The 19,748-nt window shown below is 49.9% G+C and overlaps 1 protein-coding gene across 2 annotated transcripts in view; it reads right to left on the reverse strand.

Moving 5' to 3' along the window:
- LOC126977927 (protein VAC14 homolog) overlaps positions 1-19,748 on the reverse strand; it is a 32,667-nt gene that overhangs the window by 1,171 nt on the left and 11,748 nt on the right. Inside the window, exons 9-14 of one of the 2 annotated variants that reach the window (XM_050826620.1) lie at positions 18,542-18,647; positions 14,403-14,577; positions 7,187-7,305; positions 6,118-6,197; positions 5,281-5,431; positions 3,705-4,628 (exon numbers count right to left, since the gene is read on the reverse strand). In XM_050826620.1, coding sequence (XP_050682577.1) covers positions 4,568-4,628; positions 5,281-5,431; positions 6,118-6,197; positions 7,187-7,305; positions 14,403-14,577; positions 18,542-18,647 — 692 coding nt within the window. In that variant the 3' untranslated portion in view covers positions 3,705-4,567. Of the gene's footprint in view, positions 1-3,704; positions 4,629-5,280; positions 5,432-6,117; positions 6,198-7,186; positions 7,306-14,402; positions 14,578-18,541; positions 18,648-19,748 lie in introns of those variants that run through there. The other variant, XM_050826619.1, reaches the window with a different exon arrangement.

A 19,748-nucleotide genomic window follows, 5' to 3' on the forward strand; every position in this document is an offset into this window, starting at 1 on the left:
AACTACAGACCTATAGGTAAGTCTGCTGCCGAGAGATGAGAATATAATATAAGCTATTTTCTACAATCCTGACCAAAACAATTAGCTCAACATTAGACCCAAGAGAACCTTCACCTTCCTACTTACGCGATCCTTCTCCGCGGGTGTGTTGTAAAATATTTAATTACTTAATACTTATCATATCACGTGTGCATACGAACATGTCTTGCATAAAGTGTAAGGAATTAGTAACGGATTTTGTAGAATGCGGATTCTGCAAGGGCCATCTGCATTTTGGATGCGCTGGAATTATGGAGACCAGCTATAGAAAAATGGGTGCCGATAAGAAGGCCGCTTGGCGCTGCCGCTTGTGTCGTGCATCTGCAACGGCTGGAATAACCCCAGGGATTCACGAGGTGCTGCTAGAAATAAAGTGCCTGCAATCAGAGATTCAGGAAATAAAAGAACTCAAAAATGAATTCGCTTCCATTAAAAATGATATCCTCAAAGTGTCTTCAGGAATCGAACAACTAAATAAAAAATGGAATGACATGGAACCCCGTTTCTCTGATGTTGAGGATAGACTTATTGTTGTAGAACAAAAAATGTCTACAATCACCAAATTACAGTCGGATTTAAGTGCAGTCAGCGAAACCCTTACGTTCCTCAAAAATGAAATTAACATGCGAGATCAATATGGCAGGTTGAATAATTTAGAAATCTCTGGAATACCAGCATCCAATAAAGAAAATTTGATCGACATATTGCGCTCAATGTATGTTAAAGTGGGGTTAAGTTTCGATTTGAATGAAATCGATTCTATTCACCGTGTGCGTCGATACGGCTCGCCTGGTGATAAAAACAACAGTGAGAATCGCCGTTCACCGGCCATAGTGGTGAAGTACACTCGCCGTATAGGTAAGGACACGCTGCTGGCGGCCGTGCGAGCCCGCCGAGGACTCACCACATCCGACATCGGCCTGCCAGGGCCCTCCGTCAGCGTCTATATCGGAGACCATTTGACTCCACTCAATAAACAGCTTTTAAAACAAGCACGGCAATCGAAGATTGAATTAAATTATTCTTATTTGTGGATCAGAGACTGTAAAATATTTATGAGAAAAAGTGATAGTTCTAGAGTGATTCATATCTCTAATCAATCTGATTTATATAAATTGAAGTGACTTTTTTTAAACTGTGTAAATCTCACCGTGTTATTGTGTCATGCGTCGTCAAAATATGGCTTCTCTATTTATTATATTTTATTCTATAATCCATTGTTCCCCCATAATTATAACACATTCTCGTACAGGTCTGTTTGGAATCTAGTATACATTGTGCAGTTACGGATGACTTTATGTAGTATAATTTATAAAAATGAATAGTAAGCTATTGAACGGATATTATCAAAATGTGCGAGGTCTCCGCACAAAATCTCACGATTTTCTTTCTCAGGTGCTGATGTGCAACTACGATTTTATCTGTATAACGGAAACTTGGTTAACATCAGATTTTAATGACCGTGAGTATATTTACAATAGATACATAGTTTTCCGTGGCGACCGGTCGCAGACCGCTCGAGTTGGTGGACGTCCGCGAGCGCTGGCGACCGTTTCGTCGCGACTGGCCCTCGCCGCCGCCCGACGCCGCAGACTGCGTGTGGGTCTCCATTCCGTTAGGTAAATCATTTCACTTAAATATTGCCTGCGTTTATATTCCACACGGAGCCAACCACAGAAATGGATTACAGTCTTTGTTTGAAATATCAAGTCAACTAAAAATAGACAGACCTAATGATATATTTCTGATAACTGGCGATTTCAACATCACAGATGCTGAGTGGACAATAGGCTTGTCAATTTCTGATCTGATTTTATCGCCCAGTTCTAATTACTGTGTTAGACTTTTGATTGAATTCTTGAATTTCTGTAATTTTAAACAGTACAATGGTAATTTCAATGATAATCATAGAATTCTAGATGTAATTATGTCAAATACTCTCTGTCTCATCTCTCACTGTAACCATCCTCTCACACCCGAGGACAGTCACCACAGATGTTTGTGTATAGATTTAAGTTTAATATCTTCATCTTCACTTAGGGCGGCTCCACAACTCAGATACAATTTCCACACTGCAGATTATACAGGAATGAATAATGAACTGTCAGTTATAGACTGGAATTTATATTTTGGTGACTTATCTCTAGATGAATGTTTGCTTAAATTTTACGACTTATTCCATAACTTATTTAACAAGTATGTTCCCCGTCGATCCATCAAATCTTCCAATTCTATACCAATCTGGTATACTAAACCGCTGAGGAAATTACTTAATGAGAAAAATAAGTATCATAAGCGTTGGAAAATATATAATAATCCACTAGACGAACAAACATTCAAATTATTAAGAAAGAGAGCACATAGCATGGAACGTCAATGCTATTTTTACTATATAAATTACACTGAAGACAAAATCAAATCAAATCCTAAATATTTCTGGACCTTTGTTAAGTCAATATCATCTAATAGTGGACTGCCACAAACAATGTCTTACAAAGGGTCTCTTGTAACAGATGGAGAACATATTTGTAATTTATTCAATGAACATTTTCAATCTGTATTTGAACCATTGAGCTCAGATCCTATTGACATTGACCGACTGGAGCCCTGTCATGATGCTGTTATTAATTTGAACTCTATCGAAATTAGTGTTGATAAAGTACTGAAATATTTAAAATCTGTTGATATTAATAAAGGTGCTGGTCCAGATGGAATTCACCCCATTGTAATAAAAAGTTGTTCAACTTCATTAGCTATCCCAATCACATTCCTCTATAAAAAATCTATTACAAACGGATATTATCCGCAGCTATGGAAACAGGCACTTATTAGTCCGATTCCAAAGGGGTCTATAACGCAAGATATCGAAAAATATCGCCCGATTTCCAAACTAAATATTTTTGGAAAAATCCTAGAAAAAATTGTTACCGAACAAATGTACTCGGCTCTTAAGTCTATTATAACTCCATGTCAACACGGTTTTGTTAGAGGACGATGTGTAGATAGCAATTTGCTTGTGTTTACCGAATATATTCTCAATGCCATGGATGACAAGTGTCAAGTTGATGTTATTTATACAGATTTCGCCAAGTGTTTTGACAAAATTTCTCATAACACATTAATACAGAAGCTGTGGCAACTAGGAATACATGGCGACCTTTTCCTGTGGTTGAAATCATATATTAGTAACCGATGCCAAGCAGTTGCTCTAAGGGGATATACTTCTCAATACTGTAATATAAGTTCTGGGGTCCTACAAGGTTCTCATTTAGGTTCATTACTTTTTATATTGTACATTAATAATATAACCAATATAGCCACTAATTCGAATATTTTACTTTACGCGGACGATACAAATATTTTTAGGATTATCAAGGATGCTAGTGATTGCGAACTTCTTCAAGCTGATCTATCGAATTTTGAGCAATTCTGCAATACTAATAATCTTTTCTTAAATACAAATAAATGTTATATCATGAGTTATACACGAAGAAATGATATGATAAAATTCAATTATAAATTATATGACCAAATATTAGAAAGAGTTGATCAAATTAGAGATCTAGAGGTTATTATGGATACTAAGTTAAATTTTGTCCCTCACATCGATCAAATGTTAAATAAAGCCTTCAAACAGTTAGGTTTTATATTACATTTAAGTAAACCTTTCAAGGATATCTTCACTTATAAGTTGCTTTATCATAGCTACGTACGTAGCAATTTAGAATTTGTGTACTTGTACTGTTTGGCATCCATTCTATAAAGTGCATGTCGATAGAATAGAGAGACTACAAAAGATATTTGTCAAGACAAGAGATAAAAGTATGGTTATGACAAACAACACCAAGGTACAAATATACGTCGACAGCGAGCCTCTTCAAATACACTGATAAATACAATTACCTAGGCAAGCAAATAAGTTTCGACAGGCAAGAGATTGAGCAGAGCCCAGTGAATATGGAATTAGTACTGGAAGCTTAAAGAAATATTTAAGAGCAACATGCCGTACGCCAACGTATGAGCGAGTGAGAGAAAAGACTTTTTTTGCTCGGTACACCGGTTTGGTCATTATCGGATCGGTTTCAGATACATAGCAAAGACATTTACTTAGTTTAGTTATTTAGTGCGTCTCTTGACTTGTTCGGTATCGCATGTGTGCATTCCTTTCGCATTTCTGAGTGAGTTTGAATCAGTGTTATAACGACGATTTCTGGCTATTTATTGGACTACTCGTTTTGCTTACTGATTTGGACTTTGTTTGCTGATTTTACGACGACTTGGCTTGTATTTGGACTGATTCAGTGAATCAAAATGCCTCGGATTCAATATACGGCACAAGAATACGCCAACATGCACTTCATCTATGGTGAGTGGAGGAGCAACGCAAGTGCTGCTGCAGCCCTTTATAGAGAAAGATATCCTAATGCGCATGCATCATCCAGATTACCGTGGATACGTGAGAGTCCACTGATGTTATTCGGAAGGCAGAATACCTGGCAGTGGCATTGGTGGTACGACCTCCGGAAGACTAGCGAATATCAATACTCAAGACATTGTGCTTGACGAAATTCAGCAAGACCCGTGGACCTCTGTAAGAACAATATCACGGCGTACTGGAATCCCGAAATCGACCTTTTCTTACATGAAACACTCTCAAACTATGCCAAAATTATTTTGGTATCAAATTTCATGTCATAAACTCAAGTTCTTATTTTGTTTTTGAAGAAATTATCATAGATACTGATATTATTTAATGTATTTCTAGTAGTATAGTCTATCAGGAATAAGATGACACTATAAGATACAAAAACGCCACAAATTTCATTACTTTGTGGGCGTTGTGCACATGAATGTGAAGTAAAGTAACCTGGGACATCCTGTACATAAACACGAAAATTGCAAGGAGTAAACATACTTTTACTTGTTCTTTGATTTCTTTTCAAAGTATGAAGACATTTTCGTACAAGTCTTTTGATTTTTTTGGGCAATAGAATTAAGTTTTCTGACACTCCAATATCCGACTTTCCTAAGTGCTTTGATTCCCGAGATACAGATAGAAAGCGAAGAAATTTAATTCGATAATTTCCCTTCGGAGATAAAATTTACCGCGTCCATGGCATACGTGAAGGCCTGGGACATGACAGTGGACGTGATGATGAAATTGAAGAAGAACGTTAAAGAGGTGACATTAGATCAATGATAAGCCGTATTTGTGTAGCGACTGACACCGGTCGCCCTTACCGGATCAGACACGGCGCGTCCCGCGGCGCAGCTCGCAGGCGGTGGCGCAGCGCGTGGAAGGCCGAGCTCTGCGGCAGCAGCATCAGCAGCCCGAACAGCGCACCTCGCAGCGCCGCGCTCTCCGCGCCCGACAGCAGCTCCAGCCGCAGGTCTGACACGTACTTCACCTTATTACTATTACCTACAGGATCCGTCGCTTCCAATTGCGAGTTGTAAGTAATTAAGAACAAAATATATTCATTTATATTTATTGATCACTTAACACCACGTGATCCGTGCGCTCGTTTACCCTCCATTTCCATAAAAAAAATCCATATTGAGACGGCGTCAATAGTGGTCGTACTCGTATGATGTAGGTTAAAGCACAAACTGTTCGTAGCAAAGTCCAACCGAATGATCCTATAGAGGTAATTATTCTTTTAGTAATGTGGAAACCCTAAAGAAGCTTAGAGAAGCATCGTGAACTCCGACTTACTGGTTGTGGTTCCTCTTGGTCACATTAGAGCATGGGCCCACCACGCACACACCACCGGGTGACTGAACCTCATACACAGCTCGGAGACCACTAAAATTTGCATCAAAAAAATTGTGTAACAGCTGTTAAACCGATATACTATCACAACTTCTATTGTACCGCATGTCTTTTTATGAAATAATGGACGAGACGAGCTGCGAGGAGGACGTTCAGCTGATGGTAATTAATACGCCCTGCCCATTACAATGAAGTGCCACTCAGGATTCTTGAAAGCCCAAAATTTCTGAGCGGCATTTTATACACTGCAATTGGCAGGACGTATCACTGACAATCTAATCGTAAAAAAAAGAAAAATTACTTACATGCGAAAATTGGTGACTCGATGAGTTGAACCAACTTATCGACCTCTGTCAGAAAATCGACTGTAATTTCTAAATCACCACTGAACAAAATGTGTAGAAAATTTTATTATATATTATTTATTAGAAAGCTTCTATTGAAACGGTGATAGTCTAAGATCCGGCTGCAAGACTACTCCGTTCATTGAATGTTTGTTTCAAGATTTTCAGGCAATTAAAATGTGGCCAGTACTAGTTTATTGAAAAATAAATTCACTTAGTACAAAATATAAGAGTGATATAAGAGCTCACACCTGGCATTCAAGTGCGCGACAGCAGCCAGAACTTTTCATATGTTTCTATGAGATGGATTATAATATTTAATATAATATACAGTCAAGTTCTGGGCGCTGTCGAAAGCTGCTCTTGGTAACTCCAGCCCGCCGTATCTGCCGCTGCTACGCATACAGACTGTCCCATATGGCAAAAGTAAATTTCACAGCTAATCTGTGGAATCAACTATCGGCTGCTGATTTCGCGAACCAATACGACTCAGAGACCTTCGAGAATAGAGCAAATTCCCATTTTAAAGGCTGACAACGTATCTCTTAACCACTGGTGGAGCGGATGATCATGAAGTTGGATGACCATTCGTTATTTATTTAATAAATTTATTAATCGATTTTTGATATGCGGTCAAATAATTGAATTTATTTGAACTATTCTATCGCATATTGTAGTAGTGGGGATATGGTTAAAATACAATTAGATTTTGACTGAATACTCGTTGAACGTAGTGATCGTAAATAGTAGTGTGTTTCAGTTTTTTCTATTTCTGGTGAGATATATTATTTATAATGTAATGTTTGATTGTATGATTAGTTTTAGTTTGATTTTATTGTTGTTTACTGTGTTTGTTATTCTTGTTTGTTTGTAACTGTCGCTTTAGGTAAGACCTGTAATGATAGTTGCTATGTGTGTGTAAAATACACCAGGTGACTCGTACGTTACACAAAATCATTATTCGTTAAGTTAATTAATCGTTAAAACTGGAACGGAAGAGCCTTCGCCTGAAGTCGGTCGAAAAGGATACAATGTGGCGATGAGTTTGTTGCAGTGCGTGTAGTTGTGGGTGAGCAGACAGAGCGCCACGAGCGCTACCGGGCTGTGGCACCAGCTCCAGTACAGCGACTTGAAGAGCGCGTGCGTGCCCTGCGAAGGAGGAGGGGTCAGTGTCAGTGGAGGGTCGCCTGTGTGTCGTCACCTGCGAGTCGAAGGCGCGCAGACGGCGGCGCGTGGCGTGCAGCTCGGGCGCCGTCAACAGAGGAGGGGTCAGTGTCAGTGGAGGGTCGCCTGTGTGTCGTCACCTGCGAGTCGAAGGCGCGCAGACGGCGGCGCGTGGCGTGCAGCTCGGGCGCCGTCAACAGAGGAGGGGTCAGTGTCAGTGGAGGGTCGCCTGTGTGTCGTCACCTGCGAGTCGAAGGCGCGCAGACGGCGGCGCGTGGCGTGCAGCTCGGGCGCCGTCAACAGAGGAGGGGTCAGTGTCAGTGGAGGGTCGCCTGTGTGTCGTCACCTGCGAGTCGAAGGCGCGCAGACGGCGGCGCGTGGCGTGCAGCTCGGGCGCCGTCAACAGAGGAGGGGTCAGTGTCAGTGGAGGGTCGCCTGTGTGTCGTCACCTGCGAGTCGAAGGCGCGCAGACGGCGGCGCGTGGCGTGCAGCTCGGGCGCCGTCAACAGAGGAGGGGTCAGTGTCAGTGGAGGGTCGCCTGTGTGTCGTCACCTGCGAGTCGAAGGCGCGCAGACGGCGGCGCGTGGCGTGCAGCTCGGGCGCCGTCAACAGAGGAGGGGTCAGTGTCAGTGGAGGGTCGCCTGTGTGTCGTCACCTGCGAGTCGAAGGCGCGCAGACGGCGGCGCGTGGCGTGCAGCTCGGGCGCCGTCAACAGAGGAGGGGTCAGTGTCAGTGGAGGGTCGCCTGTGTGTCGTCACCTGCGAGTCGAAGGCGCGCAGACGGCGGCGCGTGGCGTGCAGCTCGGGCGCCGTCAACAGCAGCGCCGACAGCACGTCCACGAGGAGGAGGGGTCAGTGTCAGTGGAGGGTCGCCTGTGTGTCGTCACCTGCGAGTCGAAGGCGCGCAGACGGCGGCGCGTGGCGTGCAGCTCGGGCGCCGTCAACAGAGGAGGGGTCAGTGTCAGTGGAGGGTCGCCTGTGTGTCGTCACCTGCGAGTCGAAGGCGCGCAGACGGCGGCGCGTGGCGTGCAGCTCGGGCGCCGTCAACAGAGGAGGGGTCAGTGTCAGTGGAGGGTCGCCTGTGTGTCGTCACCTGCGAGTCGAAGGCGCGCAGACGGCGGCGCGTGGCGTGCAGCTCGGGCGCCGTCAACAGAGGAGGGGTCAGTGTCAGTGGAGGGTCGCCTGTGTGTCGTCACCTGCGAGTCGAAGGCGCGCAGACGGCGGCGCGTGGCGTGCAGCTCGGGCGCCGTCAACAGAGGAGGGGTCAGTGTCAGTGGAGGGTCGCCTGTGTGTCGTCACCTGCGAGTCGAAGGCGCGCAGACGGCGGCGCGTGGCGTGCAGCTCGGGCGCCGTCAACAGAGGAGGGGTCAGTGTCAGTGGAGGGTCGCCTGTGTGTCGTCACCTGCGAGTCGAAGGCGCGCAGACGGCGGCGCGTGGCGTGCAGCTCGGGCGCCGTCAACAGAGGAGGGGTCAGTGTCAGTGGAGGGTCGCCTGTGTGTCGTCACCTGCGAGTCGAAGGCGCGCAGACGGCGGCGCGTGGCGTGCAGCTCGGGCGCCGTCAACAGAGGAGGGGTCAGTGTCAATGGAGGGTCGCCTGTGTGTCGTCACCTGCGAGTCGAAGGCGCGCAGACGGCGGCGCGTGGCGTGCAGCTCGGGCGCCGTCAACAGAGGAGGGGTCAGTGTCAGTGGAGGGTCGCCTGTGTGTCGTCACCTGCGAGTCGAAGGCGCGCAGACGGCGGCGCGTGGCGTGCAGCTCGGGCGCCGTCAACAGAGGAGGGGTCAGTGTCAGTGGAGGGTCGCCTGTGTGTCGTCACCTGCGAGTCGAAGGCGCGCAGACGGCGGCGCGTGGCGTGCAGCTCGGGCGCCGTCAACAGAGGAGGGGTCAGTGTCAGTGGAGGGTCGCCTGTGTGTCGTCACCTGCGAGTCGAAGGCGCGCAGACGGCGGCGCGTGGCGTGCAGCTCGGGCGCCGTCAACAGAGGAGGGGTCAGTGTCAGTGGAGGGTCGCCTGTGTGTCGTCACCTGCGAGTCGAAGGCGCGCAGACGGCGGCGCGTGGCGTGCAGCTCGGGCGCCGTCAACAGAGGAGGGGTCAGTGTCAGTGGAGGGTCGCCTGTGTGTCGTCACCTGCGAGTCGAAGGCGCGCAGACGGCGGCGCGTGGCGTGCAGCTCGGGCGCCGTCAACAGAGGAGGGGTCAGTGTCAGTGGAGGGTCGCCTGTGTGTCGTCACCTGCGAGTCGAAGGCGCGCAGACGGCGGCGCGTGGCGTGCAGCTCGGGCGCCGTCAACAGAGGAGGGGTCAGTGTCAGTGGAGGGTCGCCTGTGTGTCGTCACCTGCGAGTCGAAGGCGCGCAGACGGCGGCGCGTGGCGTGCAGCTCGGGCGCCGTCAACAGAGGAGGGGTCAGTGTCAATGGAGGGTCGCCTGTGTGTCGTCACCTGCGAGTCGAAGGCGCGCAGACGGCGGCGCGTGGCGTGCAGCTCGGGCGCCGTCAACAGAGGAGGGGTCAGTGTCAGTGGAGGGTCGCCTGTGTGTCGTCACCTGCGAGTCGAAGGCGCGCAGACGGCGGCGCGTGGCGTGCAGCTCGGGCGCCGTCAACAGAGGAGGGGTCAGTGTCAGTGGAGGGTCGCCTGTGTGTCGTCACCTGCGAGTCGAAGGCGCGCAGACGGCGGCGCGTGGCGTGCAGCTCGGGCGCCGTCAACAGAGGAGGGGTCAGTGTCAGTGGAGGGTCGCCTGTGTGTCGTCACCTGCGAGTCGAAGGCGCGCAGACGGCGGCGCGTGGCGTGCAGCTCGGGCGCCGTCAACAGAGGAGGGGTCAGTGTCAGTGGAGGGTCGCCTGTGTGTCGTCACCTGCGAGTCGAAGGCGCGCAGACGGCGGCGCGTGGCGTGCAGCTCGGGCGCCGTCAACAGCAGCGCCGACAGCACGTCCACGAGGAGGAGGGGTCAGTGTCAGTGGAGGGTCGCCTGTGTGTCGTCACCTGCGAGTCGAAGGCGCGCAGACGGCGGCGCGTGGCGTGCAGCTCGGGCGCCGTCAACAGAGGAGGGGTCAGTGTCAGTGGAGGGTCGCCTGTGTGTCGTCACCTGCGAGTCGAAGGCGCGCAGACGGCGGCGCGTGGCGTGCAGCTCGGGCGCCGTCAACAGCAGCGCCGACAGCACGTCCACGAGGAGGAGGGGTCAGTGTCAGTGGAGGGTCGCCTGTGTGTCGTCACCTGCGAGTCGAAGGCGCGCAGACGGCGGCGCGTGGCGTGCAGCTCGGGCGCCGTCAACAGCAGCGCCGACAGCACGTCCACGAGGAGGAGGGGTCAGTGTCAGTGGAGGGTCGCCTGTGTGTCGTCACCTGCGAGTCGAAGGCGCGCAGACGGCGGCGCGTGGCGTGCAGCTCGGGCGCCGTCAACAGCAGCGCCGACAGCACGTCCACGAGGAGGAGGGGTCAGTGTCAGTGGAGGGTCGCCTGTGTGTCGTCACCTGCGAGTCGAAGGCGCGCAGACGGCGGCGCGTGGCGTGCAGCTCGGGCGCCGTCAACAGAGGAGGGGTCAGTGTCAGTGGAGGGTCGCCTGTGTGTCGTCACCTGCGAGTCGAAGGCGCGCAGACGGCGGCGCGTGGCGTGCAGCTCGGGCGCCGTCAACAGAGGAGGGGTCAGTGTCAGTGGAGGGTCGCCTGTGTGTCGTCACCTGCGAGTCGAAGGCGCGCAGACGGCGGCGCGTGGCGTGCAGCTCGGGCGCCGTCAACAGAGGAGGGGTCAGTGTCAGTGGAGGGTCGCCTGTGTGTCGTCACCTGCGAGTCGAAGGCGCGCAGACGGCGGCGCGTGGCGTGCAGCTCGGGCGCCGTCAACAGAGGAGGGGTCAGTGTCAGTGGAGGGTCGCCTGTGTGTCGTCACCTGCGAGTCGAAGGCGCGCAGACGGCGGCGCGTGGCGTGCAGCTCGGGCGCCGTCAACAGAGGAGGGGTCAGTGTCAGTGGAGGGTCGCCTGTGTGTCGTCACCTGCGAGTCGAAGGCGCGCAGACGGCGGCGCGTGGCGTGCAGCTCGGGCGCCGTCAACAGAGGAGGGGTCAGTGTCAGTGGAGGGTCGCCTGTGTGTCGTCACCTGCGAGTCGAAGGCGCGCAGACGGCGGCGCGTGGCGTGCAGCTCGGGCGCCGTCAACAGAGGAGGGGTCAGTGTCAGTGGAGGGTCGCCTGTGTGTCGTCACCTGCGAGTCGAAGGCGCGCAGACGGCGGCGCGTGGCGTGCAGCTCGGGCGCCGTCAACAGAGGAGGGGTCAGTGTCAGTGGAGGGTCGCCTGTGTGTCGTCACCTGCGAGTCGAAGGCGCGCAGACGGCGGCGCGTGGCGTGCAGCTCGGGCGCCGTCAACAGAGGAGGGGTCAGTGTCAGTGGAGGGTCGCCTGTGTGTCGTCACCTGCGAGTCGAAGGCGCGCAGACGGCGGCGCGTGGCGTGCAGCTCGGGCGCCGTCAACAGAGGAGGGGTCAGTGTCAGTGGAGGGTCGCCTGTGTGTCGTCACCTGCGAGTCGAAGGCGCGCAGACGGCGGCGCGTGGCGTGCAGCTCGGGCGCCGTCAACAGAGGAGGGGTCAGTGTCAGTGGAGGGTCGCCTGTGTGTCGTCACCTGCGAGTCGAAGGCGCGCAGACGGCGGCGCGTGGCGTGCAGCTCGGGCGCCGTCAACAGAGGAGGGGTCAGTGTCAGTGGAGGGTCGCCTGTGTGTCGTCACCTGCGAGTCGAAGGCGCGCAGACGGCGGCGCGTGGCGTGCAGCTCGGGCGCCGTCAACAGAGGAGGGGTCAGTGTCAGTGGAGGGTCGCCTGTGTGTCGTCACCTGCGAGTCGAAGGCGCGCAGACGGCGGCGCGTGGCGTGCAGCTCGGGCGCCGTCAACAGAGGAGGGGTCAGTGTCAGTGGAGGGTCGCCTGTGTGTCGTCACCTGCGAGTCGAAGGCGCGCAGACGGCGGCGCGTGGCGTGCAGCTCGGGCGCCGTCAACAGCAGCGCCGACAGCACGTCCACGAGGAGGAGGGGTCAGTGTCAGTGGAGGGTCGCCTGTGTGTCGTCACCTGCGAGTCGAAGGCGCGCAGACGGCGGCGCGTGGCGTGCAGCTCGGGCGCCGTCAACAGAGGAGGGGTCAGTGTCAGTGGAGGGTCGCCTGTGTGTCGTCACCTGCGAGTCGAAGGCGCGCAGACGGCGGCGCGTGGCGTGCAGCTCGGGCGCCGTCAACAGAGGAGGGGTCAGTGTCAGTGGAGGGTCGCCTGTGTGTCGTCACCTGCGAGTCGAAGGCGCGCAGACGGCGGCGCGTGGCGTGCAGCTCGGGCGCCGTCAACAGAGGAGGGGTCAGTGTCAGTGGAGGGTCGCCTGTGTGTCGTCACCTGCGAGTCGAAGGCGCGCAGACGGCGGCGCGTGGCGTGCAGCTCGGGCGCCGTCAACAGCAGCGCCGACAGCACGTCCACGAGGAGGAGGGGTCAGTGTCAGTGGAGGGTCGCCTGTGTGTCGTCACCTGCGAGTCGAAGGCGCGCAGACGGCGGCGCGTGGCGTGCAGCTCGGGCGCCGTCAACAGAGGAGGGGTCAGTGTCAGTGGAGGGTCGCCTGTGTGTCGTCACCTGCGAGTCGAAGGCGCGCAGACGGCGGCGCGTGGCGTGCAGCTCGGGCGCCGTCAACAGCAGCGCCGACAGCACGTCCACGAGGAGGAGGGGTCAGTGTCAGTGGAGGGTCGCCTGTGTGTCGTCACCTGCGAGTCGAAGGCGCGCAGACGGCGGCGCGTGGCGTGCAGCTCGGGCGCCGTCAACAGCAGCGCCGACAGCACGTCCACGAGGAGGAGGGGTCAGTGTCAGTGGAGGGTCGCCTGTGTGTCGTCACCTGCGAGTCGAAGGCGCGCAGACGGCGGCGCGTGGCGTGCAGCTCGGGCGCCGTCAACAGCAGCGCCGACAGCACGTCCACGAGGAGGAGGGGTCAGTGTCAGTGGAGGGTCGCCTGTGTGTCGTCACCTGCGAGTCGAAGGCGCGCAGACGGCGGCGCGTGGCGTGCAGCTCGGGCGCCGTCAACAGAGGAGGGGTCAGTGTCAGTGGAGGGTCGCCTGTGTGTCGTCACCTGCGAGTCGAAGGCGCGCAGACGGCGGCGCGTGGCGTGCAGCTCGGGCGCCGTCAACAGCAGCGCCGACAGCACGTCCACGAGGAGGAGGGGTCAGTGTCAGTGGAGGGTCGCCTGTGTGTCGTCACCTGCGAGTCGAAGGCGCGCAGACGGCGGCGCGTGGCGTGCAGCTCGGGCGCCGTCAACAGCAGCGCCGACAGCACGTCCACGAGGAGGAGGGGTCAGTGTCAGTGGAGGGTCGCCTGTGTGTCGTCACCTGCGAGTCGAAGGCGCGCAGACGGCGGCGCGTGGCGTGCAGCTCGGGCGCCGTCAACAGAGGAGGGGTCAGTGTCAGTGGAGGGTCGCCTGTGTGTCGTCACCTGCGAGTCGAAGGCGCGCAGACGGCGGCGCGTGGCGTGCAGCTCGGGCGCCGTCAACAGAGGAGGGGTCAGTGTCAGTGGAGGGTCGCCTGTGTGTCGTCACCTGCGAGTCGAAGGCGCGCAGACGGCGGCGCGTGGCGTGCAGCTCGGGCGCCGTCAACAGAGGAGGGGTCAGTGTCAGTGGAGGGTCGCCTGTGTGTCGTCACCTGCGAGTCGAAGGCGCGCAGACGGCGGCGCGTGGCGTGCAGCTCGGGCGCCGTCAACAGAGGAGGGGTCAGTGTCAGTGGAGGGTCGCCTGTGTGTCGTCACCTGCGAGTCGAAGGCGCGCAGACGGCGGCGCGTGGCGTGCAGCTCGGGCGCCGTCAACAGAGGAGGGGTCAGTGTCAGTGGAGGGTCGCCTGTGTGTCGTCACCTGCGAGTCGAAGGCGCGCAGACGGCGGCGCGTGGCGTGCAGCTCGGGCGCCGTCAACAGCAGCGCCGACAGCACGTCCACGAGGAGGAGGGGTCAGTGTCAGTGGAGGGTCGCCTGTGTGTCGTCACCTGCGAGTCGAAGGCGCGCAGACGGCGGCGCGTGGCGTGCAGCTCGGGCGCCGTCAACAGCAGCGCCGACAGCACGTCCACGAGGAGGAGGGGTCAGTGTCAGTGGAGGGTCGCCTGTGTGTCGTCACCTGCGAGTCGAAGGCGCGCAGACGGCGGCGCGTGGCGTGCAGCTCGGGCGCCGTCAACAGCAGCGCCGACAGCACGTCCACGAGGCGCGCCGCGAAGCGCACGTCGCGCTCGCCCGCCAGCGTGCGGGCCAGCGCGCGCAGCACGGCCTCGGGCGGAAGCACTACACACAGCTCCCTGCGACACACACCGCACGTGTGACCCGGGAGTACTTAACAAACCTATCATTGGTGCAGGAAAATGGGAATCCTAGTAATGCTTACAAATCTCGAATAAGGATGGTGGTTTTTAAAAAAAATCTTTGAGATATTATTATTCTTGTTCCTGTGTTCTAAAAGGAAAGGTTATCTAAAAGGCGGTTTTGAATAAAATATTTATGAAGGCTATGTATGTTTAGTTGGAACCCATAAAATTTGTTGCTCCGTCATAATAAATTTAGTTGACAAAACCGCACGTAGAGCGGCGTGTAAGCGAGTCTCAAAAATGAAGCGAAAATTATGACTTTTTTGTCTCGATGTTGTCATTGTCATGTCATTTACAGTATAGATTGCATATATATGAAATAAATGAAAATTCAAGTCATACTGGCCCACAGAAATATAGAAAAATTAATTATTTAATTAAAATCCCCAAAAAATGAAAGTGACATTTTCAAAGAAAATAAATATTTAAATTGAATTAGCAAAAGAAAACAATCTATTTAGACATTGATCTTTGATTGGATACCTTGATCCATGGTGCCTTGGAGGAGCAGCAACGTAGCACACCAGCGGCAAATCGGCTTTTAGTTTTCGTCTCGTATAAGCAAGCTCTTAGCAAATACGGAAGAAATGCACATAGATTGAAACATTTCAATTGAACTTTTAGAAAGTTTAATTAATAAATACAGTCAATCACTTGAAACAATCGCCCAATAGAAGCTATGAAAATACTGCGAATTTCGCTGAAATTTAGAATCATCGACACTCGGGAGTTCAGACACAAATCCCGGAAACTCACGGTAATCTAAATCATCGAACACTCAAAATGGCGAAAAAAATAAAGTCGTAAATATACCCCACAATTCTAGTTAATCTATACTTTTTTTCAGAAAGTAATGTTTCCAGTTGAATGATATCTGAATTCGGTGGTGAGGCGGCTAAAATAGGATACAACACGGGGTAAATTGTTATCCTTCTGGATTAAAATGGCTCCATAATCGTCTGAGCTTGCATCAGTATGGAGTTCTATTGGAACTTCAGGGTTGAAGATGATCAGAACGGGCTCTGAGGTTAAAATACCGATTATTTATTTATGAACTTCGCGGTGTTTGTCAGACCACGTGATAGGCCCCTTTAATTTAGTGAGTGGGTACAGAAGTCCGGCTAGCGTTGCAAAATTAGGAATGAATCTTCGAAAGTATGAAGCCAAACTGAGAAACTGACTTGAGTAGAAATGGTTGGAGCTGGCGCATCCACAAGAGCTCGAATCTTATGTTGATTTGGTCTAACTTCGCCCGCTCGAATAACATAGCCGAGATAATTAATTTATTTTTTTAAGAACTTACATTACATTGAAAGAGATGCCTGCTTCCGACAAGGCTTCTAGAACAGCATCTCAGCGGTACAGCCCTTCAGTTACATTGGATAAAAAACATAATACGTCATCCATGTATGCATGGGCTATGGTGTCACGGAGCGGAGCGGAATTTAGCGCTTTGTTGATGCAGCGTTGATAGCAACACTGCATCAACAAAGCGCTTGTAGTACTGTTTTGGAGATCACACATTGAGGGAGAATGTTGAGGTACCAATGTTTATCTCCAAAACATAGAGAATGAAAATTAGTAAGCGTAATCTATGGAATTAAAAAGTTAAGTGTCACAGATGACAGTTGACATAATGTAGAAAAAGGCTCGATCTACGTAATTAAAAATTTGTGTTTTGTGAAAAATAGAAAATAAGGAGATAACATGTAAAAGGAAGAAAATAAAACGAAAATATTAAATCATATGTTTTATTCTGCTGGAAACTTCTCCCCAACAAAACGAACGGCATTGCTAGATATTCATATTGTCCGTCTGGCGTTACAAAGGCGGTTCGTGCTACCGAGTCTGGTTCCACTGTAATCTGATGGTACCCGGACGCCATGTCTAAGGAAGAAAAGTAATTGGCACCACTTAAACTGTCTACGTGTTCGTCTATCCTAGGAAGGCAGTAATGTTCGGGTCGAGTATTAGCATTTAGCTCCCTGTAATCGACGCACATCCTGAGGGTACCATCTTTTTTAATAAATAACAGAATCGGGCTCGCAAATGGAGAAGAAATTTCACGTATGACTACAGCTTCTAAAAGAGACAGGACTTTATCCTTAACAATTTCTTTTTCTGTGGGGTATCAATTAGATACGGGCGGCGCTGTACCGTTTTTAGCCTACCTGTCGTAACCCGCCTAGTAGGGATGCCATTAATAAAAAAGTCACTATACTTTTGCAGATCTTTTATTAGGGCGAGTTTTAACCAAGTCAGTATCGATATTGTCAAAGTCTAAATTATGAGTCTTTGACAGGTGTTGGTCTCTTTTTGTCTCATGAAAGTTAAATTGTTACTGCTCATTTCAACACGAACACCCTGGTCGAGAACATCCCTTCCTATAAAAATCACTTCGAAAATGACATCATCAGGGACAACGTGCAACATAATTGAAAAGGATATATCTTCGATAGTATCCGGACTAAGAATTTGTTTCGTGCATTTAACATCTTTTCCACCTATCCCCGTAAAATAAAGTGTAAAAGTGATAACGTCTTCACTTACATCAAAATCCGGCACCCGTTCCATGAGATTCCACAGCCTCATTGCAGCTTCAGTTACGGTTTTGCTCTATTTGAAATTTTCTTATATCATCAAAATAATCTTGCAATCGAGCGTCCAAATCTGGCTAGTAAGATCTCTTTCACGCGCGGCCAAGTTAAATCAGTGATGCTCAATTTTGTCAAGCATTTGGCGGCTGGACCTAAGAGCATATGTGAGAGCGAGTAGTAAATCGGGCCCATTCAATTCCCGGCTATTCATGATAATTTCGGCTATGTTACATCAAACTGAACGAGATGCGGCGTGGATTCACTCATTGTGTTTTGTGTAGCTTGCTGGTAACCGTGACAAAAGCGCTTCCATATTGGTTAATAAGTTTAGCGCTCCGGCATCTGTCCTCGATGGGCCAGCGATGTCATTATTGATCTCATCAATACTAAGCCCTCGTGATCCCAATTCTGATAAGCGCACATTAGGGTTTCCTTGTTAAGCATCCATGATTTCCGTGGGTAGGCGGGCGAGGAGATCAAGGGCTTCGTTATAATAAAAGTATGGGGTAGATCTACAAGACACTCCTTTACTGATTAAAAATTTAACAATCACTAATTATAATACAGACAAATAACTTGGATGTAGAGCGATCACTTTTTATAACCGACGTTCCACCTGAACACGTGGGGCGCGTGCGCAACCTCTGTACACTCTCGTTGCTCAATCCAAACTGACTCTAGAGAAATTACACACTGCCTGATATACTCTGTAACGGCCGCCACCCCTGTATCCGGTGTTACCAACATTGACAGAACATTGACTAACAGATAATCGACTAACTACCCTACCAACGACTAAGTTATTAAATTGCGCCGTCATATATTATATTTTATATACAATAAATATATTATATTTTATATAATATAATAAATATATGTATTATATTTTATATAAATGTTATATGTATATTATATTTTTTACAAAAAAAATAAGCGATATTGATTATTACGTCCTTTAAGACATGAGAATACTTATCATTCGTCGAGCTGTCAAAAAACTACTAATAAAATTGACTAAGTGTATTAAAAGTTTGTCCTTATTAAAATTACAGCGTACATTTTGATTTGAAAATTTGAAACATAAATTGAAAATATTTTTTTAACAGCAACTGTATCCGTGCACAGAACCGGTTCTGCATGTTAACATACAGACAATCATTTAAAATATATTTTGTTGGTTGGTGATTTTGTTTTTATAAAGACATATTGTCAGATGTCCATCTGAAGAGAGCATCAATCAATTTATAATTATATTATGAACTATTGTCATTGTGCCGATGTCTATTATAAGTCTTTCTTACCTGATAATGAAAGCGCCTCTGTCCTCCAGCAGCGCATCGTCCGCCGCGAGCAGCCGCAGCAACGCCTTCAGGAACTTGTAGTAGTACGGGTTTGATTCCAGCTCATCTGTAACAGGCTGACTCGTACACCACCAAAACTACCAGCAGACCTTCCTTCGAACAGCATGTAGTTCAGCTTTGTCTATCGCGCTAAAACATTAAACACGCATTTACCTCCATAATACATAAAAAAAAATATTTTAATTCGGGGTGAAGGAAGTTTTTAAATTCAAATAACGTACGTTTATTTGATGCTTGTATAAGGTCGGCAACGGTCTTGTGATCTCTCTGGTGTTACAAGACTGTTTCAAATCACTGATTCAAATTCAAATAGATTTACTTAAAATAGAATTTTAAATTACTTATTTACTCTAGAACTACCCACTAATTTATGATGTCAGATTTGAGAAGTACACGGGTAAGAAACTAAGCGGGCTTCTTTACTATTGATAAAATTTCATGCATAATCGTAACCGATATGTGGGGACGCCTTAACAACCTGATTGACGCACTGGCTTGGAAAATCTGCCATGAGAGGAAAGACGGGACGTGGACGGAACTTAAAACAAGTGTTACATTTATGTAATTTATGGCGAAATAACAGCTTGAGCTTAAGAAGCGCGGGAGAACAAGATAGTTATTTTGTAAGTTTTTAATATCGTTACTAAAATGAACAGCTCGTACAGCTCGTAATCCGAAACCTTAACGACCGTGGGATGAGAGACATACTTACTCTCAGATATGTTCTCGTCTTCTGCAATGTGAATGTAAGGTTATAGGGGCCACTCTGTCGGATCATGTGAAATCCAAGGAAGTCCACGAATTCACAAAGGATGTTGCAGAAGTTTAGATGGAGTAACACCAAAAGAGAGGCAGCCAGCGGGATTCTCTTCACCGGCAACGTGATTGAAACAGGTAGGCGGGATCAGTTCAATAATTTTAGTAACCCGATTGGCGACGAAGGTCTGCCAGCAGTGCGGAGAAGAATAAATCCTGGTGAGAGCTACTTTGGAGTCAGAAAATGCGTATAATTTATTCATTGCGTAAAATTGTGACTTTTACCTTGCGGAGTAACTGAGACAGCAATAGAATAGCACACAGTTCTAGCCGAGCCACTGATATGGTTTTCATATGCGAGAATTTACATTTAGCACAAACTTACTGCACT

This window comes from Leptidea sinapis, chromosome 46, assembly GCF_905404315.1.
Source record: "Leptidea sinapis chromosome 46, ilLepSina1.1, whole genome shotgun sequence".
Taxonomy (NCBI): domain Eukaryota; kingdom Metazoa; phylum Arthropoda; class Insecta; order Lepidoptera; family Pieridae; genus Leptidea; species Leptidea sinapis.